Source organism: Fringilla coelebs (genome assembly GCF_963513975.1).
Source record: "Fringilla coelebs genome assembly, chromosome: 1".
Classification (NCBI taxonomy): Eukaryota; Metazoa; Chordata; class Aves; order Passeriformes; family Fringillidae; genus Fringilla; species Fringilla coelebs.
In genome coordinates this window covers 129,828,887-129,841,316 of record NC_140028.1, presented here as the reverse complement: position 1 = coordinate 129,841,316, position 12,430 = coordinate 129,828,887, and the positions used below count along the sequence as shown (strand labels likewise).

Genomic DNA, 12,430 nt, shown 5'->3' with positions numbered 1-12,430 from the left:
TGTTTCACAGTTGCTCCACCCAGTGCTGGGAGGAATCCTCTTCCTGGGAATAGTGATCTTGGGGAAGGTAAGGGGAAGCAGGGTAAGCAGTTGGAGGCTGGCATTTCTAGTCTTGTATCTATCAAAAGTTTCTGTATAACAGGGGCATCATTGTGTGTTCTTGTAAAAATGTGCGTCACAGACAGTTGTTCAGGGATCTTCTGTACTTAGTAAATGATCTTCTGAATCCAAAATTGTTTTTGCTGATCAACTGAACATCATGTTCAATCTAATCTATTCTAGCTCATTGCTTTGCTTGAACCAAAAAGTGTGGAAGTAGCACACATTTTGCCATATTCTATTGTACTACTTCCCTGTTTCTAATGAGAAGCAAGGAAAAACTAGAGTACAAATCACTGGCTGGCCAAGACTTGAAGCTTGGAGTCACAAGGCAGTAATTTAGCTCACAGCTACTTCAGTGGTAGTGGAAGTACCAGCAGAGTCAGATACAAATGATAAGTAATTGCTGCTGCAGTGAGAGGAAGCAGGAAAGCTGGAAAACTGCTGAGGAATAGACTCCTCAAGGCTTCCTTCACACTGTCACAGAAGGATGATCTGGGATAAGGAAAGGACTACTTGAATGGCTGAGTGGTCTACCAGTACATGTATTTAACAAGAGCCAGAGAAAAACTGTGGAGAATGAGAGGTTCCCCATCCCTGGAACTGTGAAGTTTGTGCCAAGCCCAGTTGCTCATGTTTAATGGAAAGACCAAAATTAGCCACTCTGTGCCAACACCCTGCCACCCATGCACATAGACTGAACACAACAAAATGTCATGCAGGCTTCCTATTCTGCATTTTTGGAGCTGGCATAATAATAGTTAACAGTAGCTCTCCTGTTGGCAGAGCAGCTCAGAAAGCTCATTCCTACTCTACAACCTACAAAGTCTTTTCCCATGGCAGATGATTTTGCATTATTATTTACGCTGGGTGTCCGACACACTTGCTAAGCCCTCAGACTTGCTCCTGTAAGATGGTGAACCACCTGGATTGATCTAGCAAAACTTGCTTGTGGATAACCTTATCAAAATCCAAGCATGCAAAACCATTTTGGATGACCAAAGAATTTTTAATTTGCAGCATGAGTCAACTTCTAATGCAGAACATTGCACACTAATAGACACTGTCAGCAGATCTCCTGCAGCAGAGCTGCACAGTCTCCAGTGTCTGCAGCTGAATACAGGCACTGTCTCTGTGGACAGCTTAATCTGCTGTCAAGCTGTCTCATAAGACTTTTTTTTATATCTACCCAGAAAAAGCTGTAGCTTATGCAAAATTAAAAAAAATAGAGCTGTTGCTATGTTGAAGAAGTGCACTGCAACTCATGAATTGAGTTGGCAAAAGCATCTGGAACCAAAATCCCGTTCATGAGTCTTGCTTTATCATCTTATATGACAGGAGAAAACAAAACAACTGGAAAAAAACTTGCCAACTCTCCTGCTCTCTGCCCCTTTTTTCTCTATCCATCACATCACGATTTTCCTCCTTCATCTAGCTACTCAAAATTGATCCTAACATTAAAGAAATGGGGTTTTATTTTTTTTTAAAAAGGCTGAGAATTAGCATAACATGATGTACGTGTGAAACATGGAATAAAATGAAAGGCTCTATATCGCTGAACATTGATTTCAAACCTTTTAGGAGTAACTGCACAAAGGAATCTGACAGTCTGTGAAAATTCATTTTCCATTTTGTGGCAGAGACTGTCCCCAGTCTGGATTTAACATGAGCATGTCAAGTATCCATGTAAACACTAGAAAATGTGTTTTTTCAGGCATGTGCATGGATTCACAGAAAGTGAATAGTGTGAATGAGAATTTGGCTTGCTCAAAAATGGACGCTGAGCTTGAGAGCTTTACAACACATCCTTGTAGACACCAAAGTAAATCACAAGTTTAACATGATGTGTTTTCCCATCTCCTTTCAAACAGTACAGGTTGCTTTAGTGCAAATGAACATAGAAGTGGTAGTTTGAATAAATTCATACTTGGATGCTCTTCTTCTATAAAACCCTGTCAACTTTGCAAAGTCAGTGAAAAAGTATCAGTTCCAATGCGTATTTAATACACATTGTTTGCATTTATATCTCTCACAGCAAAAATATGCTCCGTTTCCCTCATCCTGACAATATTTTCCAAATAGTTTCTCTGAAATATCTTTTCTAATCTTTACCAAGTGTCAGCTGTTTGTGGGAGCTTTTCTTTTTTTCCCTTTCTTTTTCTTTTTTTTTTCTTTTTCTTTTTAAAGAAGGCAGTATATTTGTCTGATCCTTTCTGGAAACAAAAAAAATCTGCCCTACCACAACCACAAACAATCAAAATATGATATCAGTTCTTTTTACTTTCTCTAGCCTTGTAAAAGTCTCATTAACACTGGGCTGGATAAAACCCATCAATATATCCCAAAACAGATAAAATATGTAACGCAAAGGGGAAAAGACCATATAGTTAAGGAGTTTTGATTTATCTTTGCTGTTTTGCACAGTCTTTCAATGAAGGCTGGAAAACTAAATACTGCAGAAACTTCCACAAGACCTTTAAGTCAAAGCAAATTTTCCACTAACTTTACTAACAGCGACCTCAGGTTTTTCTGCCCAGAAAGCAAAAGGCTCATCTAAGAATGGTGCTGGTTAATTTTAGTTTCTGATGAGTACATGAAGAACTGATGGTATCTATTCGGCCTGGAAAAATCACTTTTGAGAACAAGTTCCCACTTGATTCAGTTCTGCTTGGGTGCCTATCACTGAATTAAAAACATACACATAATTTTTCAGGAATACTTTTTAATGGAAAAATATATGAGTTTCAAGATTTTGAGAGTTACAGCTAAAGAAATGATTTTCATCTGGTATCTCCAAGAGTCTAATGAGCCATTTTTCCTATCATTTGTGCACACTACTCTTAAGTGGTCTTTACGGTTCTTACATTGTATAGGTATTGCAGATCAGTATGCAATACTTGCTAAGCTTCAAACTAAAGGGAAGAAACAACACTTGGCAAAAGTATATTTGTCAGTTCATATGTCTACATCTTTCTTCTTTTAATGGCCTATATAATCTATGAGAAAGCTTCTTTCTGTTTTACATAAATTATTGAGATTTGGTGGTTACAGAGTGTAGTCCAGAAACTAGAATTGTATTACAGCCATTATCTAATAATTTGCAAGATGCAGATAGATAATAAAATAAACAGCTCACAAATAAAACCTCAATTTGAGTAGTACAGCCTGTTAGACTGTTAAAGTTGTAGTCATGTTTTTGTACATCTGAACTGTACTTGCACAAAAAATATGGATATGAAAATAAAACTTGGAAGCTTTAACATATAAAATCCCATTTATCTAGCGTTTCTGATTTTTTTCTTCATTGAAAGTAACCTGTATACTCAAGGCTTAGTAATCAAAAGGAAGAAAAAGTATAGCTTATTGACAGTCAGTTATTGAAGAGTTCACCTCCCTGTGAAAGCAAAAATAAATTTTTTCAATTTTCCCCCACTAATGCAGTTTGGAAAAATGCTTTTTCTAACATACTAATTTCAAGAACATAATTTACACATTAAAAAAAAGAGTGTGAAATCCTGTTAACATCAAAAGAGATCTTGATATTTAGAAGCAGTTTTGAAGCAATAAAATAAATATGTTAGGTTCCTAAGCTTGCAATCAATTCAAGCCTCAAGCATAAAACAACAAAATCACTCAAATAGCCTAGTAACTTCTAATTCACATTGTATATATAAGTCAATCTATTCCTGAACCTACTGTATATGAAAAATACTAGCCAAGTGGTTCTATAAAACAGAGTTCTTAGAATAAACTTCCTCATTATCCAAATGTATCTTATACATGGAACATAATTAATTTATGTGGCCTTTTAAACTGAACTGTGTGGTTTCTGATTCATGTATGTATTTGACAACTGATGTGTTTTCAGTTGTGAGTCAGGTAAGTGCTCCTAGTTTGCTGGCTAGAAGACCAAACCAGCATATTTTCTCTTTATTTTCCATGTTAAAGTTGGTCTAATACCTAACAGCAGAATGAATTATATGTATAATAAAACTCAAAGACAGTGAGTGAACCTGTGAAAAACAGCAAGGCACATTATTTTCTTCTTATTCAAAACAACCACTGAGTATAAAAACCAAATAAGAGTTACCATGCTGGAAACCCTCCCCCATGTAGAAGATGTTCAAATGCTGCAATTTAGTGATTCCTTTCATTAAAAATGCTCTGTACACATAGCCCTAAATTTAATTTTTTTGCAAACACGACGCCCTCATTTTTTGGTGTGCTTTAGGACAGAAACAACAGGGAAAGATGCTCTATTATTGATAATTGTGGACTAATAGGCTGAAAGAAACCTGGAGTGTGGACACAGCCTACACAGAAATATGCACAAATCCTATTTTTAGAATTTTACTAACCACACAGAAGGCAACACAGGGGTACATGAAATTAAGCCTAAGCAAGGAGGTGCACAAAGTTCTTGTCTCATCACTGGTTTAGGCTGTGAGACTAAAAGAAGCAACATTTAGTAATAGGAATGGAGGGGACATTGACACTGTGTAGCTATGGAAAATTTGGAAGAATCTTGATGGAAATAGCACCTGTGAGCATCACTGAAACCTGTTTACATAAGGGATCTGAAGGAGACAAACAGGAAGGCCGGTGTGAGCGTGGACAGGGGGAAGAGAAAAGGGCTGCACCAGATGGATTGCCATGGTTCAGCAATTAGCACTTCACTAGCTGCTTGTGGTGATTTTTTTCCTTGGCTATTGCGTCTGTTTTTTTCTGCAGAGTTATGCAGCAGTGATTAAAAAGAAAAAAAAAAGGTTGGTGGGAGATAGAAATTTCTCCTTCCATTACGCAGAACACCCTGTTCTCTGCTAAGAAGAGCAGAGTGCCTGGCTGTGGGTGTTCTAGGAGCTATACTTAATACATCTTTTGTTATTCAGCATTTTTTAGCTGCTGTTGAACCACTCCTGCAGAAGAGAACACATACAGGTTTAGATACCCCTAAGAAGAATTGCACTCTGAAGTCTTCTTTAAAGGTGTACAAAGAGTTTTCATCACAGCACTTTCTTTTTCACTTACACAATTCCTACGTCCTACCCATATGGCAGTAATGAGTAAAGGTACTAAAATATTAGAGCTATACCAGTAACATAAGAAGAGCAAGGGCATGGGTTTGAGCACAGTCCCACAGCTGTCTGTGCTGTCTAATTATAAATATGATTCCTGGCACGGTATTAGCCAGCAACAGTGCTCTGCCCAGCCAGAGAACAGGCTTTCTCAGTTTACTCGTGTAAGTGAAACCCCACATGGTTTGGCAGGGAAGACTGGAATACGATTAAGCCTATGGCATGTCAAATGGAATTTCTTCCTGAAGAGATTTGGAAAAGGAGGTAATTTGAAAAATTGTTGGTCCTTTGAATCCAGGCCCTCGCCACCACAAGGACCCCATTAGAGAAATATTTTCCCTAACCCTGCCAAGATTCTTAGATTTCTTGGTTTTGTTCCTGCCATTCCCACTGGAAAGATGTTCCAGAATGTGACCATTAATGCAGCCCTTTGAAACTGTGCTCCTGAATGCTCTCATTTATAACCTGATCCTACTACATTAGACAACATACAGCACCATGTTGCAGAAGCTCTGTCTCTGGCTCCATAAGCCAGCCCCTGTTTTTCTCTGCTGCTTGCTTAGCTCTTTGATACTACGATTGGGAAATACCACTCCAGTAGTTAAATTCCTGGTGATTTCCACATTCTCATTAGTTTCTGGGCCAACACTAACCTTTGGCTTTAAGTATTCTCTCCCCTCCTTTCTGTTTTTACCCTAATAATGTATCTACATTCAGCAACCATATTGTCTATCCTTTAGCTTTGCTAAGCTTAATAGAACAGATGCACATTTCTATCTGAGACTTTTAAGCCTAATTTGAAAGCCTAATTTTAAAAATATCATCTCCTCCTCTACATTTTCACCCTGTTTTAGTTGGTGGAGAGCTCTGGGAGAGTTCCCTGAGCAGTTGCTGGGAAGCCACACCAGCTGAATGCCCTGATAAGGTATGTATGACAGATAGCTCCATGCTAGGTAAAATGTGGAATGTTTTCAAAAGTGCTAAACTCTGTAAAAAAGCTTTTCTAATTACTACTGTCGCAAGAGTCTCCTGACTTTTGTCTCTGTTTGTTGTTCTACTTAGTGTTTAAAAATCACTACAAAAAATTCACTCTGGCCCATCCTACTCTGTGAATTTTAAAAATTATTCACCCTTGGTTCCACTAACCCATACAGGAATAGGACTGGGACAACACCAGTGCAGTAGGTCTGCAGTTCCCTTTGGGTGTAGGAACAAAGAGAATGACAAAGGCAAGGCCAAGATTAGGTTTGCTGCTGTGACAGCTCCCTGGCCTTCAGCTTCCTGCTCACAGAGCTTGCGAAATTCTGACGTTACAGATCTGTGATATCTCTATGTGCAGATGCTTTGTGCATGCTCTTGCCAGGCCTAATTTGCAACTTGCCTGTTCATGCTACTTAAGTTTTGCATAGGCTCATTTTGGGCTTAAAGAAAAGCACAGGCCACTGCATGCAAGTAGTCCTTTTAAACTCTGACTTGTTTAAAGCAGACCTAATTTAACCATTTATCACACATTTAAATGTCTAGTAGTAACAAAAAGCTTCATCCAGGAGACAGATAACCCACTTACTATCCTAGCAGTGGACCATGACCCAGACAGGTACCTGAAACGCAGTTAACAGTGAGGGTCGCAACAGGAGCGAGAGACCTGCCCACGAGAGGGCTGCAAGTTCCCCTGTCACAGCTGGAAAAGTTACACTGCCCAACTCACTGCTAAGGACCTGCTTCTGCCAAGCATGCCATGCACAAGGATATAATGCTGGCTCACTACCTAGACAAGGTGAAATAGAGATGAGGGAGAGACTGTCACAGGAGAAAGCAAAGCTGGCTGCCTCACTTAGCATCAGTTATACTCATCGGACCAATATTTCCCCCCAAGTCATGCCCAAGTAAATGCACTGAACAGCTAGGGAACAGCTTTTATGGATTTAAAATACTTCTTTTTTCCCCAGTATAGTATTAAAAAAATAAAAGTTTCTTTTCGAAATACTGAAAATATATTTTAGTTAAGGTAAAAATACTAAATATAAAAATTTCAGGTAATATTTAAAATAACTGTGCTATAAAGACAAGTAAATTGCTTAGTTACTTTGACATTCAATAATGGCACATTAACCTAAGTGGAGAGGCATGTGCTAGTATCCCCACATGGTGGTTAGGAGAGAAGGTCATGCATTTCTGCATAGAAAACAAACCTGCTTAGTAAATGACATGTGAGGGATTTTGAGCATTAATGTTCATGCACTTGTGATGCATTGGGGGGTGTTACAGGTAAGGCAGCACAGTATACACAGAGCAATGTAGCACAAATACTTCTCTGTGCTTATTACAGGTATAGGATTCTCTGCTTCTGAACTAGAAATACTTTTTCTAGTTTTGTTTTTGGCTGACAATGAGAACAGGTTGAAGGTGAAAATCTGTATTGATTTTCATTGGCTCCGCTCATGTCTTTGAGCTGGACATCAGAAAATTATTTGGAATGAGATGAAGAAAATATGCTTGCAGCTGTTTCCAGGGGGTGATGATGGGTTAGATGATGGACTAGAACATGTCTGCATTTCAACACAGAAAGACCATTTGGAAATTGAAACAGTAAGAACAGGACAGTTTTTTGAAACATGCACACAAACATAGCTAGATAATAACTCGTTTGTGTATGAAAAAACCTAAAAGCTGAGACATTTATTATGATCATCATCATCACTGTTATTTTTATAGAGCAACAAAATGATAAATTAATTTATCCAGGTTTTCAAGTGGGGAAGCACCTGCATATCTGCTATGAATGAAACAGTAGCTGGATGTATTAACACATGTATCAGTTAACTGCAGGTTGCAGAGATCTGGTATTTCAATGCCATTCTTTAAATATCACAGAATAACAATAATAAAGTACCAAATCATACTTCAGCAGCTAGAGAGAGAGAGAGATTGCATGGATGGCAGTACTCGATCGTGAAACACTGGCAGCATTCAATATTAGAAGGATAAAATGGCAGCAAAACTGGTCAGCAGCTTCTCTTCGTCTGGAGTTTTCCCAGGTAGATAAACAAAACAAAACCAAAACAAACATAAAGCTGCAACAGGAGCAGGTCAAAGCCCTGGCCCTTGCATTGCTCTGATAAAAGTAAACTAGATTGATTTCCATGGATAAGCACATCACAATCCCAGAATAAAAGATAAGTGCATAAAACCTCCAAATAATGATCTTGCTAGGACAGCTATGTGGTTTGTTTGGGACAGTGGCCTTGTCAGCTACATGTCTTGTTCATTTATGGTTCATCTTCAGTCAGCACTTATGATGCATTCACCTCACTGGAGTTTTGGCTGGATGATACGTGACAGTCCAGATTCTCCTTGAATTTCTCCAGATCATGGAAATATGGGTGAGAAAGGGCAACATATGCAGATATTCTTTTGGCTGGGTTGAACGCTAAGCATTTCTGAAAGTATGAAAAGAAGTTAGTTTTAATTACAATGTAAGTTAACAGTGCATACATACATTAATGCATACCATCTTCAGTTTATGACCAGTATGAGACACAACAGGGTCTCAGAAGGTGGTACACAATGACCACCCATATTAAAACAAGCAGTGGGGTCACAGTGTAAGAGTATGGCCACCTCAAAAATTACATGCTAGAAAATTCAAGTATTCACAATTTATGAAATCCCAGAATACAAGTTTTCTTTAATTCACATGCACAGGACAGCCTTCATCTGCTTATGCTGTGTCTTCAGTTTCTCCTTCATCTTCCTAGCTGCACTCTGATGGCCCTCCTTCCTGATCTGTATCCCAGCCTTTGTCCAGCCGGCACTGCAATCTCTACCCTAGCCTTGTGTTTATACCTTGTTCTTTATGGCATTCACCTCCATGTATTATTCTTCCTACTGTTCTTGTCTAACCAATTCCTAGTCCTACTTTCTTTTTTTGTATTCTTCAGAATTTCTGTAATTTCACTCCTGAAATTTAATTCAGTGACTTCCAGTTTTACTCTCCCCTTTCATCTGTGGCTCCCAGTTAGCATCTCTTTGCCTAGCAGGAACAGATCTCTTTCCTACCTCACCTTCTAGGCACAGATATTAATCTCCTCCCTCCCATCATGCCTCACACTCACTGAGCTCTTGGCCATATATTATTCCTTCTTGTTCCTAGAATCTAACTCTTGTCCCATGTCTAGCTTCCCCTTCCAAGCTGTCTGCTAACACAACAGATTTTTCTCATAGCAGTGTTTCTCCCTTGCCATTTCAAATGTCCAGCTTTCTGCAGCTGGGAGCTGCCGTCATGAGGACACTGCAGGGACCATCTGCTGTTGAGATAACCTTGGCCAGAGACAGCAGCTCCTGAAGAGATGCATCAAGTCTTTCAAGAATTGCACTCTACCTAGCTCACATGAATCAAGCTCTTTAGAAGACTTCTAGAGAACAAATCTAACTAGATTTCAACAAGCACAGCATGAAGCAAACTGATGCAAGGTCATTCCCTATGTTCCATTTCAAGATTGAATTTCAGGACTGGGATTTCTAATGTATCTATAACAATGATGGAAAGAGCTGTACCACTTCAGCCTTCCCATTTGCAAGAGGCAATAATTGGTGAATTTCCAAGTGTAAAGTTTTCAGCATTCAGTAGAAGGCTAGCAGATGTAATCTGCCACTACAGTCTACTTCCTGCTTTATACTGGGTCCACTATAGCACGAAAATGGTAGATCCATTTCACAGATTAACACAAATTATCTTATCAATTTTTCACCTTTTTTTTACTAACTCTGTTAAATGGAAACTTCATTTTTTCTTGGCAAGTTACATGCACAGTGGGAGCCATCAGTCATGTGAGGCAGGGAACAACAAATGGAAACTCACAAGAAGCAAGTCTTTGCCTACTTCATCGATATCTGGTACAAATTTTTCAATAGGTTGTGCGGGTCTGGAAGTAAAAGCATTTCTTGGAAGGGCAACATCATTAGGCCAGTCCTCTTCTTCTGGGAGTCCAATTACACTGCAAAATGAAAAACATAATGTTAGGTCTGAACATTTATGCAGATTTCCCTTCATATTTATTACACTGAGAGGCATTTTATAAGTATTTTAGTGTAAATGAGCTTAAATGCTTAATTGTACAGTAGTGCAATTATCTCTGTGAATAGAAGCTGATAAACATAGGCCCTCGATGTGCTTGGTTGAAATAATTTTGTGGGTAGCACAATTTTCTGGCCTAAGTCTCAGTTTTCTGAGTCTTTTTATTGAAAAAAGGCTGAGTGCTTTAGAAAAAAGTTGTTTAGCTCTTGACTGGATGGTGCAACATATGTCACTCCAGGATGATTAAAAGCAGTAAGTTTCAAAGGGGAATTGCATGCAAGGATCTTTTTTCACAAGAATAGGGACTGAGAGAAGAGTGTGGGTCAAGACGAGGGTAAGGCAATAAAAGGGATGTTTCATAATGCTTCAAAGCTCCGTGCAGTAATTGTTGCCCAAATTTAAACAATTTATTTGCTTCACAATACAGGTTTTAAAGTCTCCATTTAGAAATGGAAGGGCACTTGAGTATCTTCGTGGTTTTGCTTTCAATTGTATTTTAGCTTTTCTTTACTCTTAAAAAGAATATTTTAATTTCTTTAAGTATTTTATTTCTTTATTCTTTAAACTATATAAGATATTTATACTAATTAAATAATCATGCTGAGTTCTAGAACTCAAATAAATTAAATAGGTAAACCATCAACAATCAATTATGTCTCATACATTTCACATTTTAGTCTGATGTTTATATCTGGGGGGTTGAAAACCAGTTTCTGGTGGAAATTCTGAAAAAGCTCATACATTACTTGCTTGGTTTCAGGAAAATAAATTTTTATAACCTGTAAAATTGAGATTTTCAATGGAAACACTGACAGGGTAAGACGAGAAAGAACAGAAAAATGATGTCACTGAGTACTTGGGCTTGCACAAAGGCCAGTGCCACTAGGGAGCAGCATTGACCTTTTTTCTCACTGAGTTCGTCACAAGACTGGGTGAGGCCGTGGGCCAACCACATGGAGGTAAATCATAGGTTACCTCAGCAAACGTAATGGAATTACCCCACCTCTACCTATGTGGATTTTAGATTGTAATTTGGCTTACCTAAAATACCTCTGAAAATTAGTATGTCCTCAAAATAACAGCATGGTTGGAAGGGCAAAGCAATTACAATCTCAGGACAATTAAATCCTACTACATCTGGACGTATCACAGCTCCTGGGAAATGCTAAGCCGGATCTGTATGAGAAATCACACTTCCCCTTTATCAGGTGCAGTGTGGCACCTCCTTGGCCAGGGCAGTTCAAGCCTTTTGATTAGATATTTCAGTATCTGGTCCCATATTAAATACAATACAAACAGCATCAAGGATGGGAGAGTTAAGTACTTTAAATAACAATGACATTTAACCTGTCATTCGAATGTGTTTGGTTAGTCCCACTGTTCTGTAGGACTGCGTGGCAGAGCAGGATCGGGGCAGAACGAGCACAGGCACAGGCAGAGCTAATGACAAGAAACCTGTCAGAGAGGGGTGGGCTGGACAAGACAGAGTGCCAAGGAGAGACACTTTTAGTTACACACAGGTAGTACTCAAACCCCCTTAATAATGAATGTCTGAATTAGAGCTGCTCCCGCTCTGATGGTCTGGTGGCATCGCCTTGTCAGTGACTAAGTTCGGGAGTAGCTTGGGAAAGTCTCACCTCCTGCCAAAGGTTCAGGCCTGGTCTTGAGAAATGCTGAGTACTTTCCACTCCCATTGATCACAATGGGAGACAAGCCTGTTCAAACCATTGCAGTTCAGCCTGAAATCTGTGAGGATATGCCACAAGCTGGTGGTGTCCCAAAAAATCAAGAAAACGTTTTGAGCCATGTATGGGGTATTTACCTTCATACACAGTGGAATTTTACTGACACAAATCACAATGCACATGCAGAGCAAAGGCAGACCATTATCTGAAAGAATACATCAATCTAGACTGCACAGAAATCCTGAAACTTCCTTCTGTCCAAACTGATCTCTTGAATGAGTCACTACTGCAGAAAGAAACAACCCTCCTACAAAAGCTGGGCCTAACTGTAGGGGGTTCTCCAGCTGTGAAAACACAAACACTGTTTGGCATAACCCCTCAGAATCCAAGACAGAAACTTCTCAACTATTTAGGAAGAACTGTACAAAAGAAGCAAACCCAAACTTTCTCTTTAAGTAGATGTGCAATAAGGAATTTCTTCTAAATTTAGCACA

At 38.9% G+C, this 12,430-nt stretch overlaps 1 protein-coding gene across 3 annotated transcripts in view; it reads right to left on the bottom strand.

Annotated features, from left to right (window-relative positions):
- Positions 1-480: 480 nt before the first annotated feature.
- CDK6 (cyclin dependent kinase 6) overlaps positions 481-12,430 on the bottom strand; it is a 130,915-nt gene continuing 118,965 nt past the window's right edge. For all 3 annotated transcript variants that reach the window (XM_084215032.1, XM_084215033.1, XM_084215031.1), the window contains exons 7-8: positions 10,036-10,171; positions 481-8,614 (exon numbers count right to left, since the gene is read on the bottom strand). In XM_084215032.1, coding sequence (XP_084071158.1) covers positions 8,468-8,614; positions 10,036-10,171 — 283 coding nt within the window. In that variant the 3' untranslated portion in view covers positions 481-8,467. The remainder of the gene's footprint in view (positions 8,615-10,035; positions 10,172-12,430) is intronic.